The 14320-nt window shown below is 38.1% G+C and overlaps 2 protein-coding genes across 5 annotated transcripts in view; one reads left to right on the top strand and one right to left on the bottom strand.

The window, feature by feature from the left end:
* Positions 1 to 1954: 1954 nt before the first annotated feature.
* Positions 1955 to 9938, bottom strand: LOC308693458 (uncharacterized protein). 4 transcript variants are annotated; one of them, XM_081370361.1, is made up of 4 exons: positions 7311 to 7441; positions 5678 to 5748; positions 4945 to 5264; positions 2042 to 3318 (listed from the first exon to the last, which is right to left on the bottom strand). In XM_081370361.1, exon 4 carries the CDS (start codon positions 3311 to 3313, stop codon positions 2168 to 2170), a length of 1146 nt encoding a protein of 381 aa, XP_081226487.1. In that variant the 5' UTR covers positions 3314 to 3318; positions 4945 to 5264; positions 5678 to 5748; positions 7311 to 7441; the 3' UTR covers positions 2042 to 2167. The 4 variants fall into 4 exon arrangements, with proteins under 4 accessions (XP_081226485.1, XP_081226487.1, XP_081226488.1 ...); XM_081370359.1 differs by lacking the exons at positions 4945 to 5264; positions 5678 to 5748 and adding an exon at positions 9879 to 9938 and having other exon boundaries at positions 1955 to 3318; positions 7311 to 7619; XM_081370362.1 differs by lacking the exons at positions 4945 to 5264; positions 5678 to 5748 and adding an exon at positions 6547 to 6661.
* A 2024-nt stretch (positions 9939 to 11962) lies between these two features.
* Positions 11963 to 14320, top strand: part of clstn2b (calsyntenin 2b) — a 76623-nt gene continuing 74265 nt past the window's right edge. Inside the window, exon 1 of the mRNA XM_081369789.1 lies at positions 11963 to 12060. Within this exon, the coding sequence (XP_081225915.1) occupies positions 12000 to 12060 (61 nt within the window). The 5' untranslated portion in view covers positions 11963 to 11999. The remainder of the gene's footprint in view (positions 12061 to 14320) is intronic.

Below are 14320 nucleotides of genomic sequence, written 5' to 3'. Positions count from 1 at the left end.
AAGACCACAATAAGAGAGAGCAGCAACAGCCCTGGTAAGATCACTTCATTTCTTTACTTTTAATGATGATGATTGTGTGTTAAGCGTCTGCAACTTACTTTCACTTTGATTTGCGATAGTTTGCACGTTGGCTTGATGAATATGCTAAGCTGCCCATCTGCGGTGATGCGTGTTGCAGTAGCGTCGTCATATCTGGCTATAACATATAGCCTATAACACGCTCTCACACGGTTTCTTTTTTTTAGCATTTTTGGGAGGAGTACAATTTACATATGTGGTTTTAACAACCAGATGCATTTACACTTGTCCAGTTTCATCGGGAATGCGTCTCAGACCTCCTCCTGAAGTGGTTTGAGCGATGACAGCGATCGGATTCAAATCCGTCTCGAATGCGTTTCGGAGGGCATTTACACCTGGTCTTTTCACGATCGGATAGCTATCCGATCTGAGAAAACGCATGAAGTGGCCAGGTGTAAACAGCCCCCATGACAAGAACATACGCCGTAAAGCAGTCGAATTTTGTAGTTCTTTTTGTGCTCGGGTTACTACCCGAACCCCGAAGTTACACAGTGCCAGTAAAAGCGATACAGACCCCGTCAGGCTATGGCAGACGCGTCATTCAACCTATTGTAAGTCGATGTACCATCACAAGGGTCTTGGAAATATATTATGAAGGTTGAAAAGATACATAGTGTTCCTTTAAAGGGGGAGGGGGGGTACCTAATTATCTAGATAACTAGTTATCTTTGGTTAATCTTTAGACTAGTTATCTTTGCAGCAGTTTTCAAGACTCACCTTTGTCACTTTGATTAATCTATACTGACATTACTTTAAAAAGATTTACTCATCCCAGACAAATCTTCTCACTTTCTATCTTTCTTCAATTTGATAAATATAAGTTTTTGAAACCCCATTACTTTAGCCCCTTTCACACAGAGATTCCGGAAAATACACGGATAAAGTGACACGGGATTTGACCCAGGTTCGTTTGATTTTGGTTCATTCACACTGCCAGTGATTTTCCGGAATCAGAGAGTGCGTTCACACACAACCTGTAAAGACACGTGACATCGATGTGACTTTAATGTCTCAGCAGTGTCTTAAGTTTGCTTATGAGCTGCGATTTCTCTCTCGAGAAACCATGCTTGTGCATTTTTTTCTCTGATTCGATCATAAACTTGCGCATTACGTACCGTTTCACAGCTGGCGAACGATCCCGGCTTCAGCGTCATCACTACGACACAGCATTATTACGGCTTTTGTTCACACAGCGCACGTTCCGGGACTGAACACGGCAATGTTACTATGTCCCCAACACGGCATCGATCCCGGGTCGTGTTTGCGTTCACACAGAAGGCGCTCTGCCAATTTGCCGGCAATTTCCCGGGTTCAAAGAGCTGTGTGAAAAAGGGGCTTTTGTCTCCTCAAAAAAGATGAAAGATTTCTCTCTTTACTTAGCTCATCTTTTTGTTCATTTGTTTCAAGTTTGGAAATTTTCACTTCACATCAATCATTATTTATCAGACTAAAATAAAGTTTTAAAATGGTCAGTGCACAGATTTCTTAAAGGTGGTATCAGTGATTTCAGGCCCAAAAATATTTTACATGGGGAGGGTGTTGTGAGGTTTTGTGCTCGTGCACGGCTGCACGCGAAGTCAGAGCTGAAGAAAAAAGCTGGCTCAAAACCTCACAACACCCTCCCCCTGTCGGTGATTGGTTGGAACACTATTTGTTTTGGTTTTGAGTGTTTGGCTAAACCATTTGTTTTTGTGTGCAGATCTCAGAGCCTAGGCTGCCTACAGAGACACGTTTTTTTGACGGCATGCTTATGGGGCGGGCAGCTAGCGGATCGTTAGGAAAGATAAGATGAATGTGATAAAAATATTTTTGGGCCTGAAATCACTGATACAACCTTAACATCAAGGCTTTTCAATTAAAGTAAATTGGAGAATAAACAGAAGAATAAAAATACATAAATGTTAGAATAAAGTAATGCAATACTTCTGCCACTCCCCAAAATGATAGAAAACCATCTCTACAAATCTTGATATTTAATAGCAACTGTATTTGAACAATAAAGTAAAAACAACTTTATTTGAACAATAGAGTGAAAACTCAACTTTTTCAAACAATAACTTAAAAACATTTGCATTCTCAGAATCTCAGATTATTTACTTGAGCAATGATAGCGACGCGATGTTTGCAGCTCCTCACCACTATGAATACGTGAGTGTTTGTTTAAGTGGCTTTTCTGTGTGAAACTCCTTCCACACTGCGAGCAGCTGAACAGTTTTTCTCCAGTGTGAATTCTTTGGTGATTTGTCAAATGACTCGCTGCTATAAAGCTCTTCCCGCACTCGAAACACATGTGATCCCGTACAGCATCATGTACTTTTTGGTGCTGTTTCAAATTGTCCTGTCGTGAAAAACTCTTTCCACACAAAGAGCACTTATGAAGCTTCTCATCCGTATGAACCATCAAGTGGCTTTTTAGAATTGATGACGATGTAAATTTCTTCCCACACTGATCACAATGATATGGTTTTTCTCCAGAGTGACGACGCATATGATAGCGGAGACCTGACAACTGTATGAAGCTCTTCCCACACTGATGACACGTGTGCGGCTTCTCTCCAGTGTGAATCCTCATGTGTTTGTTCAGGTGGACTTTCTCTTTGAATCCATATCCACACTGAGTGCATGCGAACGGTCTTTCTTCAGAGTGACTTTTCAGATGCTTTTTGAGACGTTCCAGTGTGATGAAGGTCTTGCCACACTCAACACAAGCATGAGTTTTCACAGAATGGATCTTCTGGTGCTTTTTGCAATTTGCCAGCCGTGAAAAACTCTTTCCACACACCGAACACAAGTACGGCCTCTCAACTGCGTGAATTGTCAGGTGCTTGTTGAGATATGATGAGGATCTGAACTTCTTGTCACACTGATCACAGCTGAATGGTTTCTCATGACAGCGCTGATGACGACTGAGATTAATCTTTTGTGAAAAACTCTTTCCACACTGAAGACATGCGTGAGGTTTCTCTCCAGTGTGGATTCTTATGTGTCTGTTAAGGTGGCCTTTTAGCATGAAACTCTTTCCACACTGAGGACACGTGTGAAGCTTCTCGCCAGTATGAATTAGTTGGTGCTTTTTAAAGCTTCCTTTTATTGTGAAATTCTTTCCACACTCAGAGCAAGTGAAAGACTTGTTGGTCTTTGTAGTTCTTCTCCTTTGTGATAAATTCTTTTTCGTGACATTATCATGGTTCTTCTTCACTTCATTCAGCTCTTGACTTTGCTCTTGGACGTCCATTTGTTCTAAAATAAACACATTAGGTATTTAGATTCAGTTAAAAAGATCAAGAGAAAGCAACAGAGGTCAAGTATGTGTTTGACTCTTATAAGAGTTCTCAGTGATATTTACATGGGTACTAGGGGTGGAACGGCACACAGAAGTCACGGTTCGATTCATACCTCGGTTCAGACATCACGGTTCGGTACAATAGTTTTATATAATTAGTTTATTAATTAAATTAATAAAAAGACAAAGACCTTGAGATATGTTTGGTAATTGTACCTGAATGAATTTAAAATTAATTTGCTTTAATTAATTAATCAGATCAATATATTTGTCTTCCTCAAATTTAATTAACACTAACTTTATTCTCATCTAAATTATAAATAATTGATTTATGAATAAAATAATACTACCATTAAAAACACATTTGATTTTCTTTTTTAATCATTGTAGAATGTGTAACTTAAAAATAAACAGATTAGTGCTCTGTTTGAGGACAAGAAATGAAAACCAATGCAATATGATGAATGTCCAAAAGATGGGACTGACAGACTTGGGGTTTGGGGTTTGATAAATATTTTTTGCTTTTAAACAGTGTGTGTGATTTTGGTTGGGTAACAGTTGTAGGTTTGTTTGTACAGTTTGAAAAGAGTTTACAGTTTGACAAAAGCACAATGTTGTGTTTTATTGCGAGTGTACACAAAAGCAAACACTTTGCAGTTTGAATGATGTCCTGTATGAACAAAATGACGGAGTATGTTTTTTATGTTTCCACTGTTCGATCGCGCCCGCACCCCACACACACACACACACACAATATTCCAGCATTGCAATCTTGACATCGCAGACGGAGGTGGAGCTACAGATTAGGTGTCCCTAAAGAACCCACGTATCTAACAGTAGTTCCGCATTTCATTAATTAATTTGCACGCGAGTTTTATTTATTTTTATACCGTGTATTCTCCGTATATATTCATGCACCGAACCGTGACACCCGTACCGTTTCGGTTCAATACGAATACATGAACCGTTCCACCCCTAATGGGTACAGATCATAGACAGTATAAGAAGTGGACAGAGCCATCTCATTGGAACTCAATTGAGACAAGTGAAGCCCATTTTTAGCGAATTTTTAGGACTTCCGTTCCTGACGCGCAGACTCAAACCGACTCAAACAGAGCTTGACGACGTAGATATGATGTGAGCAACCCGTCTGTCTTCTAGTAGCTGTGGCATGAGAAATCTGAATCATTCCCTTCCGAATCTTGCAGAGACGGAGAGCATGAGTATGAGCTGTCCATGAGCTAGTAGCAGGAGAAACTTTTGCTAGGTATTCTGATTAATTATTTTGTCATGTTGCCTCCACGTCTCCCCGATTGCCCGCGAGCTTCTCCTCCCGTCCATACGGTAATCTCTCTACTGTGCGACAGAGAGTCGCGTGGTTATGACGCAATCGTTAGCCTACTTTTACAAAAACTGCTTTTACGGGGCCATAACATAAGCTACAAGATAATGGAGCATTTTATACATTGTCGTGTTTCTTTAGAAATAAATAATGGACAAAGGGAGTCTTCAAACGCCTCAGATGTAAAGTTATTCGCTGTCAAAGTGACGCCAAAATGAATGGGAGTCAATGGGATGCTAACAACAGGTGAAGTTCTGCTACAAGATGGTGGCACGCGGCCGGCTTCAACTTCCAGTCGACTTCCTTCCCGCTTGGTACAGATTCGTGAGATTCCGCCATTTTAGTCATGTTAGATTTGTCTTCTGCTTTTGATAGTGTCGACGATTCTCGTTTGTCGGATGGAGTCTTGCGTTGGCCTAGTGGGCGAGGTTTTAAGCTGGTTCAAATCTTTTTTAACTAATAGATGTTTCTCCTCTTCCCCCCAAAATGTATCTTGCGGTGAGCCTCAGGGTTCTGTCTTAGCTCCTGTCCTGTTCTCCCTACATCTTCTTCCTCTGAGTTCTATTTTTAGGAAACACAATGTCTCATTTCACTGTTATGCTGATGACATGCAGATTTAAATGCCTTTGTCTAGGAAAAATAAAGAGTGCTCTATACAGTTTGACACCATGTCTTGAGGAGGTAAAAGCTTGGCTTGCCAAAAAATTCCTATTTTTGAACTCAGACAAAACAGAAGTTATTGTTTTTGACCCCTCAGAAACCAGGCCAAGACATGATCTTGACCTTGGATCTCTAGATCTATTTATCTCTCCACAAGTATGGAATTTAGGTGTGATGTTAGATAGTTCCCTCAAATTTGATAAGCAAATTAGTGCTGTCATTGGATCTAGCTTTTTCTATCTTCGCTCTCTAGCGAAAATCAAATCTTATCTTCCCAAGCGCTCGTTGGAGACTGCGATCCATGCTATTCTTACCTCGCACCTGGACTATTGCAACTCCCTTTATTTTGGTGTATCAAAGTCCCAAATGGCACGCGGCGAGATTCCTGACGGGAAAGAGGACATTTTACCATGCCATCCCCCTTTTGAGATCCCTTCATTGGCTACTGATAAATTTCAGAATTGAAAATAAAATTTTAATACTGGTGTATAAATCTTTAAATGATTTAGCACCTTCTTATCTGTCTGACTTACTCCATTTATATTCTCCCACTAGAAGTCTTAGATCTGAAACGAAACTTCTCCTTCAGATACCTAACCCGGCTAAAATCAAGGGGAAACAGAGCTTGTGAAGTGGCTGGACCCACACTGTGGAACAAGCTCCCACTTTATATTAGATCGACTTCCTCTCTGAGTTCAAGTCATGTCTCAAAACTTATTTATTCTCTGTTGCTTTTAGCTTGTAATGATTGTTCTGTTTTAAACTGTGTATATTATTATTTGTGTAACTAATTTCTATTAGCTCTATTTTCTATGTGTACAACACTTTGGTCAGCCAGTGGCCGTTTTAAATGTGCTCTATAAATAAACTGAACTGAACTTGTTTGTGAGCATCAAGTATCAGGTCTGCCATTCCCTTGTTAATACAACAATCTGGATATCAACTGCGATACAACGGTAACCTGTGAATCAGAACTACAGACAGGACAATAACATCAACACTGTAAACATAAAATGCCCAGAACTTTCCATTGCAGCCAAGACTTTTAATTTTAGAGCATCACTAATCATTTAGATGTATTGTCTGCATTATTTAATCATTCCTATGCCCACACACCTTGGACTTGTTCAGTATGCTAGTCAAAAAAAATAAAAAAAATAAGTTAAATATATTTTTAATAGACCTCGGTGGTCTGGTCATTCAGTCAGTGTGTGGACAGGACAGCATCTGGAGTCTGTGGCTTCTGCTGGTGTGAAATAATGTGTGTCTTAAAGCACCAGATCTGGAAAAATCTAAATCTGTCAGAAACACATAGCATTTTATTAGGTTATTATATTATACATTAGTAGCACTTGTATGTTTACTTGGATAAATGCATGTGCTTAATAATAATAATTAATATTATTTGATTTATATTAATATTATTGTATGCTCCACATTTGTGTTCCAAAAAGTTTTAATACATAAATGATGGACTATAAACTGCATATAGTTAGTCCACAATTGTAAGGCAGGATGATCGTTGGATGATAAAGAGAAATATAGGTAGATGAAGCTCAGGTCAGTTCTGCAGGAAAATTTGACTCATTTATTTTTCATGTAAGTAAGAGACTCTTTAAAATCCCATAAATGTTATTAACTATTATTACAAAAAAAAAATGATTGTGCAAATATGGTTGTTCAACAACAAATATTTTATTAAAATGCATAGTCTTTGCGCTCAGTTAGTTGCTTACTATTCTGAAACTTTTGCGAAATGGAAATATTTGCATGACTTTAAATTAATACTATTTACAAAATATAGATAAAAATATAAGTAATGCTGTGTGAAATGCCTCTCAAGGGCAAGGCATAAAACACTATACTGGTCCGTATATCAGACGTGAGAACACAGAGTGGCATGTGAATGTGAAATTGCGAAATTCACCAACCGAACAGAATATGTACCTGCATTTGGCGTCTCTGTTTTCTGTAAGTCAAACATCTCCTTCATTTCTCTGTCCGCCATCCGTCGACGAAGCTCCATAATTAAAACTCTTGAGACAGCCTCATCAGCGACACGACCATTTTCAGCTTGTACTGGTCAAACTCTCAGCACTGCACTCGTGCTGCGTTGGGGGCGTGGCTACATGCATCACCCCCGCCCACAACTATTCTCATTGGCTCGGTCATCTTTCACATAGGTCGTAGCCATAGATATACATAATGAAGGATGTCTCGTGCGCGCTGCTGGCCAATTGAGGTCGACGTCAGCACCTGGCGGCCATCTTGCAACAGTCAGCTCGCTCACTCGTAACATTGTGTTTTAATGGTGCATGTACTTTTTAAATAACCATAACTTGCTCAATTTTCTACCGATTTTCAAACGGTTTGGTTTGTTATAAACGTCAGAGATGTAGCTATGACACTGCATACTTATGAATAATTATAACCATGGACTTCCATATGAAAATAGCATTGAACAGAACAGACAGGTGTAATGAATATAGGCTACACACGCACAAGGTATTTATGTTAAATCAATATATAGGCTACTAACACTCAGTGTACAGAATGGCAACATGATATATATATATATATATATATATATACACTTTTATAATATGAATATTACTATTATAATAAAACATTCAGTGATTGTGTAAACAAACTTCTAAAAAGCTTTGGGTCAACAACAATCTTGTAATACTATTATGTCATCACCCCGCTGTTCCTGTGTAACAGGACCTGTATTGTACATACATCCACTAAGTAACTAACGATTATCCCAAATATAATCATAATATTGTCATTTCTTACAGGTGAAAGGTGATCCCACGGGCTCTCGTTTTGAGACTACGGCAATTGGAGCATCCGTAGGCTGCACAAAGGTCTGGCATCTTCTCTTATAAAGCCAGCAATTTCCTGTATCATAATGTAAGATGTTTTTAACAAACCAAACTGATTGGAAATCATGTGCAAATTAAGTTATATTGAAAACAAAGAGTAATTCTGCCTCTCCCACTGATGTAAAATTGCTGGGTATCAGCTAAACCAGTGGTTCCCAACCTTTTATTGTCTGAGACCCCCTTTTTCCCAAGAAAATATTTTAGGGCCCCCCCCTTCATATTAATGATATTATCGCTCTTGTTGGCTACAGCAAGGATGACAAAATATGTTGTTTTCAAGCAAACGGTAGGCTATGTTTATTATAACCAGATATGTTTATGCACAAATAATAGCCTATAGCCTAATATTGAAAATACAATAACAAAAACATCAGTGGGCCATTTGTAATTTAAAAACGTAAGCCTAAGAGTAGCCTATAAATTGGCCCTATTTGAATCGCAATAAAAAAATATCAGTATTCACTCTGGTGTGTAGGTAAAAAAAAAAAGAATGAATAGCCTATATATAGGCTATTACAAAATTACTGCTGTCTGGGACCCCAATACTTGCATGTTATTTGTGAGGCTTTATCAATAAGTGTGAGGATCTGCTGGTCGTGAGTAATTTGGTCAATGGTGGAGAGATCTTTAACAGGGTAAGACATCTTTATCATCCTCAAGGGTCAGTCTGGCCCATTTGTATTTGTTTTTTAAGGCTGTCATGGTTAAAATCCCATTTTTGGTCAGCCAGGCCAGGGAATGGATCAAATTAGCTAATGTAATATGATCGTTCTCCTTAAAGCATGCATTCCTTTTTTTTTTTGCGCTATAGCGATCGTTAATAAACATGCGTTTGTTAACAGAATAATGCGTCTTTTGGAGCCGGAATTACTTCTCTGTGTTTGGCTATGACGAGTCACGCAGGTCAAGTACCACTACTCCGCAGCGGCGGCGATCCGAACCAGTGTTAAATAGTCCCAATATAAACACTTATTATAGGTGTACCATATTCAGAATAAGACAAAAACACGGTTTGGAAGATGGATTCATAATGAACTCGCTGTCTCGCTCATTATATACATTTTGTAAATTTTTAACATAGAAGAAGTTACGGACGACTTGAATGCTCATTACTCAAAACTTTTCAAAATATGACGCGACCCCCCAGAGAGCTCGCCGAGACCCCCTTGTGGGCCGCGACCCCCCTGTTGGGAACCACTGAGCTAAACTGTAACGTTAGCCGCTACTAGGTCTCACTCAAAGCTTTTTGTTATAAGCCAGCTAGGCTAATAACTACAGCCACACTCTCAGCTTATTGTTTTTAGCCAGCTAATAACTACAACAACATCCACAAAAATTGTAACTTAGACAAAAGATTAGTTGTCATAAAATCGTTTTTGGTGTCAGTAAAACCTATATAATTGAACAGCTCCATTGTGATCTCAGCCTTGATAACTTGCTCAAGTAGCCGTGATACACATATGCTGCACGATTAAGTCGTTTTTCGAAAAGAAAAGCTACAATTTCAACATGTTCAAGCATCCAGAATTATAGCAACGTTAATAACGTTTGTAAGAAACCAAACAGTTTGTAAATCCGTCAAGATTTCAGAGAGATAAGAGTATTTGTGTTCGTGCAGATCACTCACCTTACATCAGGTACCACAGAGTCCGCCAGAAAGCTTGCCTGTGACAAGATGGCCGCCGGTGATGACATTAGAGACTTCGCCGTAAGACATCTAGTCTTGATTATGTATATCTATGGTCGTAGCCCTCTGGTCCTCTTCTGCCAAAAATGACTGAACACTGAAATTTTGCATTTTTTTGTTTCATCGGAATGGGATGACACTTGGTGACTTTTGTTGTATTAGCTATGTGAACACACAAAAAGTCATGGATATGATATGTAAAAAAAAGTGTCACACTTGGCTCCTTCGCGGTCAAAAATGACCGACATAGGAAATGAATGGGAAATATGAAAAAATACGAAAACTCAGAGAAACTTTTGGTGGTGCAAACTACAAATCAGCCGCTGCACAGCAATGAAGGAGTGACACTCTAAAATATCAAGAGTGCAAATAAGGGCAAATCCTGATATCTGTTGCATTAAGCAACAATACAAACAAATAATTACAGTTTGTATGTATATAGTTAAAATAATATTTATTATTATTATTACATTTGTATTCCTATTTTTTAACCTACAGCTTGATAATGATTGTTTGCTCTTGTTATTTTAGTATGTTTTTGCTGTTTGATCATAATTGCTGTTCCCTTCTGAAGTTGTATTACCATTTATAGAATTAAACTGAATAAAATACCTTATTTTGTTAGATTTTTTAATTATCAAATACTGAGTAACAAAAATGCTTGCTTTGTGTTCCCTTTCTAACCAAATGTTATTGTATGATTATAATCATAATGCAAAACCTGATACTTATCTAACAAAAATATCTAAATCTTGACAAAAAGTAGTCTTTTAGAAAGTCTTCATATACATAAAAAAATAAAAATAGAATGGAGAAATCATGTCTAAAAAAACAATGGGAAGCAAAAAGCCTCTCTATGTATTGATACAACCACAGGTTACACGACATTACACACGTTTTTTATTTTTTAACGCCACTGGATGACGCTTTTCTCACTTAAAAAAATGGATTTTAAAGGCCTGCACTCTATTTTAATGTGAAATGTTGCATTTATTGAAAAATAATAATAATAATAAAAAAATAAAATATTAATTCTAATGGGAAAAAATGCTCAGAATTTTTTTTATAATTATTGCATAGTACCATAGAAACCTTTCAAAATTCTAAATAATAATCAAAAAATATTATTGACCAAAAATATGTTACATTGGTTTTGGTAGGCTACACTGAAAAAAAAAAAAAAAAAAAAAATTACATTTTAAGGCTTCGTCCACTTTTGACTGCGAAGGAGCCAAGTGTGACCCCTAAACGAAGAGGACCAGATGGGTAGTTTGTGTAGGTCTCAGGGGCCTCATTTATAAACGTTGCGTACACACAAAAGAAGGCGTACGCCGCTCTCTAAGCAATAATTGGTATTTATAAAAAGCAAACTTGACGGGAAAATGTGCGGTCCTTCACGCAAACTCTGACCCAGGCTGTTTTTTTTTTCTCAGGCCTCCAAATTATCACACAATCAACTTTGCTGCAAAACCTGTTTCACACGATGCCTTTTTTCATCTGACTGATGGTCATTTCAAAGGCGTGTTTACTCGTACCCAGAATTGTACCAGACTGTATTTCACGAAAATGACCACCAGGTGGAGCCAATCATCGGCTTTTCAAGATCCTTCACAGAGTAACAATAATATCACTATTTTCAGAATTTTTGCAGGCTGAGTTAATTCTTAAAAATATATAGGACTATATATATTTAACAGACAATTTATTTGGTGCCAGTGCCAGCAACCCCACAGTTTCGGTTTAGAGAATGGCATTTTATTTGAAACTTAGCAATTGTAAGCGGTGGTCAAGTAGGCTAGTTATTGAGGAAATCTCAATCTCTCTCTCACTCTCACACACTCTCTCTCTCTCTCTCTCTCTCTCTCTCTGGACTCAGAGTCTCGAGCTCTTTCACGCGACAGAGCATCAAATGAATTCACCTGAAATCTTTCAGCGACTCTTATTGTTGATTCTGCTATTTAATTTAGATACACATAGGCTATTACATTTCACTTATTGATCTCGTTGTGTTAGTGTGAGAAAGATCAGGAAGAACAGAAAGACCGGAGGAGTTTTACTACAATGAAACGAATATCGATCCTGATGCTCGCGCTCGGGCTGTCCTGCGTGCGCGCGCACAGAGGTAAGACAGCATCCTACATCAACACATCTTTACTTAAAAATACGACATGATGTACTTATGAGACAAAACACATAGCATTTGATGAAAAAAAAAATGAATTTGTAGTAGCCTACTTGAGAGAGTTTTTATGCACTTCTTCTGAATGACCTTCATCCTTTCGATCAGAGTTTTGAAAATATAAGTTTCTGCTTACAGTCAGATCATGTTAAACTCTAGACCTGCAACATTCTCATTAATTGTTTTTAATTAGGAGTTTTGATGGTGGTCTTGAGATTGAAGATTGAATGTCAGATTTGTTGATGGTTTTTGCAATGAAACTTTGATACTACAACATTTATCGCAGTGCACTGTGTGTGAGTTTTTGGGATAAATATCTGCTGTAATATACAACAATAGTTTTTGAAAGGGTTTAAGAAGGGTTAGAGATAACATGATTGCCTTTGTGTGTGTGTGTGTGTGTGTGTGTGTGTGTGTGTGTGTGTGTGTGTGTGTGTGTGTGTGTGTGTGTGTGTGTGTGTGTCTTTACTGCATAAACCTTCTCATAAAATAAATGGGTTTGGTAGCGTTTCGTCACACCAAACTGAAGATATTAAGTATTAAGCTTATAATAATGTATCAATTCTCAGCTTCTCTCTTTCTCCTGTTCTTATTCTTGTCTTATAATGTTGTCCTGCCCTGTACCGTGATCCATGTTTTTGTCTTTCTCTTTCCATTTTCAGTGTTTATCCATCCTGTGTTTCAACTTTGCTTGTTTGTGTGTTTCATTATACAGTTGACTAGAGACTCCTCAGGCTGTTTGTCCCTGTCACAGAACAACAAATCTCCATTTCTCTCTTATACAGACACAGACAAACAAAAGAACTGTGTCTACATTTATACAGTGGTTAATTTGGCCTGGAATGATCTGAAACATCTGGAAATCACATATCGGATCAGTGTCAAATATCGGATCAGTGTCAACAAATGCCATATAGATTAGTATTGGTAGTTAGACACCTTTGTGTTTGTAGCTACTGTGACACACGTACACACGTACACACACACACACACACACACACACACACACACACACACACACACACACACACACACACACACAAGCACTCAACACAACACAACACACACACACACACACACACACACACACACGCACACACACACACACACACTCACACTCACACTCTTTCACTCACACACACACACTCACTCACTTACACAAACACATACACACACACCCACACGCTCACTCACACATACTCACACACACTCTCACAAACACTGACTCACACACACACACACACACACACACACACACACACACACACACACACACACACACACACACACACACACACACACACACACACACACACACACACACTCAATCACACATACAGTACGATGGGCAGCTGCTGAATTATCAGGTCAGTCTATTGCGTTATGTTTCTAAGCAACAAAGGACAATGCATTATTGTGAAGAGAACCGAACTACACAGACCCTGGGTTTTCAATCAATGACATCATGGACTTCTTTCATAGTTTATATATAAAATCAAGCTCAAACTCAGGGTATTAGGTCTGGTGGGATATAAATATAGTATACTGCAAATATGTCTTTTCACTATGTTTTTCTTGTTTTAAACGGTTCTTTACTGGCAGAAACTATTGATTTTAAATAGGGTTGCACAATGATGATTAATTTAATTGACTTCCACTTTCTTTTTCATTTAAATTGCCTTCACCATCACCACCTCACTTACAGTTACTCATTATAATCCTGCTAACGTAGTAACACTTAGTAACACAAATCTTTCAAATCTTTCATATACTTCATTGAAACATTTTGATATTTAAAACTATCAGTGAATCCCAAATTTTGATCAATTTTGAAATTAATGATCAATGCTGACATGTAGCATTGACTGTTCCTCTAATGTCACCAAACAGAATAGAAAAAAACAATTACAAAATAAAAGTATTTTAAATGGACTTTTGGTGAAACTGGATCTTTGTAAGACAGCGGTGATGAAGAGTCTTGAACTAACCAGGATGGCTGAACAGACCTTGTTAGGCTCGTGGGTTTGGATTTGCTGAAGCAGCGTTTTACATGCCTTTGATTAATGTGTCGAGGGTCTAAACCTGTGTGGGTTCTGACAGCTCTATGATTGATCATTACTCGTGTATCATATTTAATCATTAGTGGAGTGAACGTGTCATTATCATCATCATCATCATCATCATCATCATCAGACATTAGAAG

The sequence above is a fragment of the Scardinius erythrophthalmus genome, assembly GCF_964197995.2.
Source record: "Scardinius erythrophthalmus genome assembly, chromosome: 7".
NCBI classification, from domain to species: Eukaryota; Metazoa; Chordata; class Actinopteri; order Cypriniformes; family Leuciscidae; genus Scardinius; species Scardinius erythrophthalmus.
This window is presented reverse-complemented; position numbering and strand designations above follow the sequence as displayed.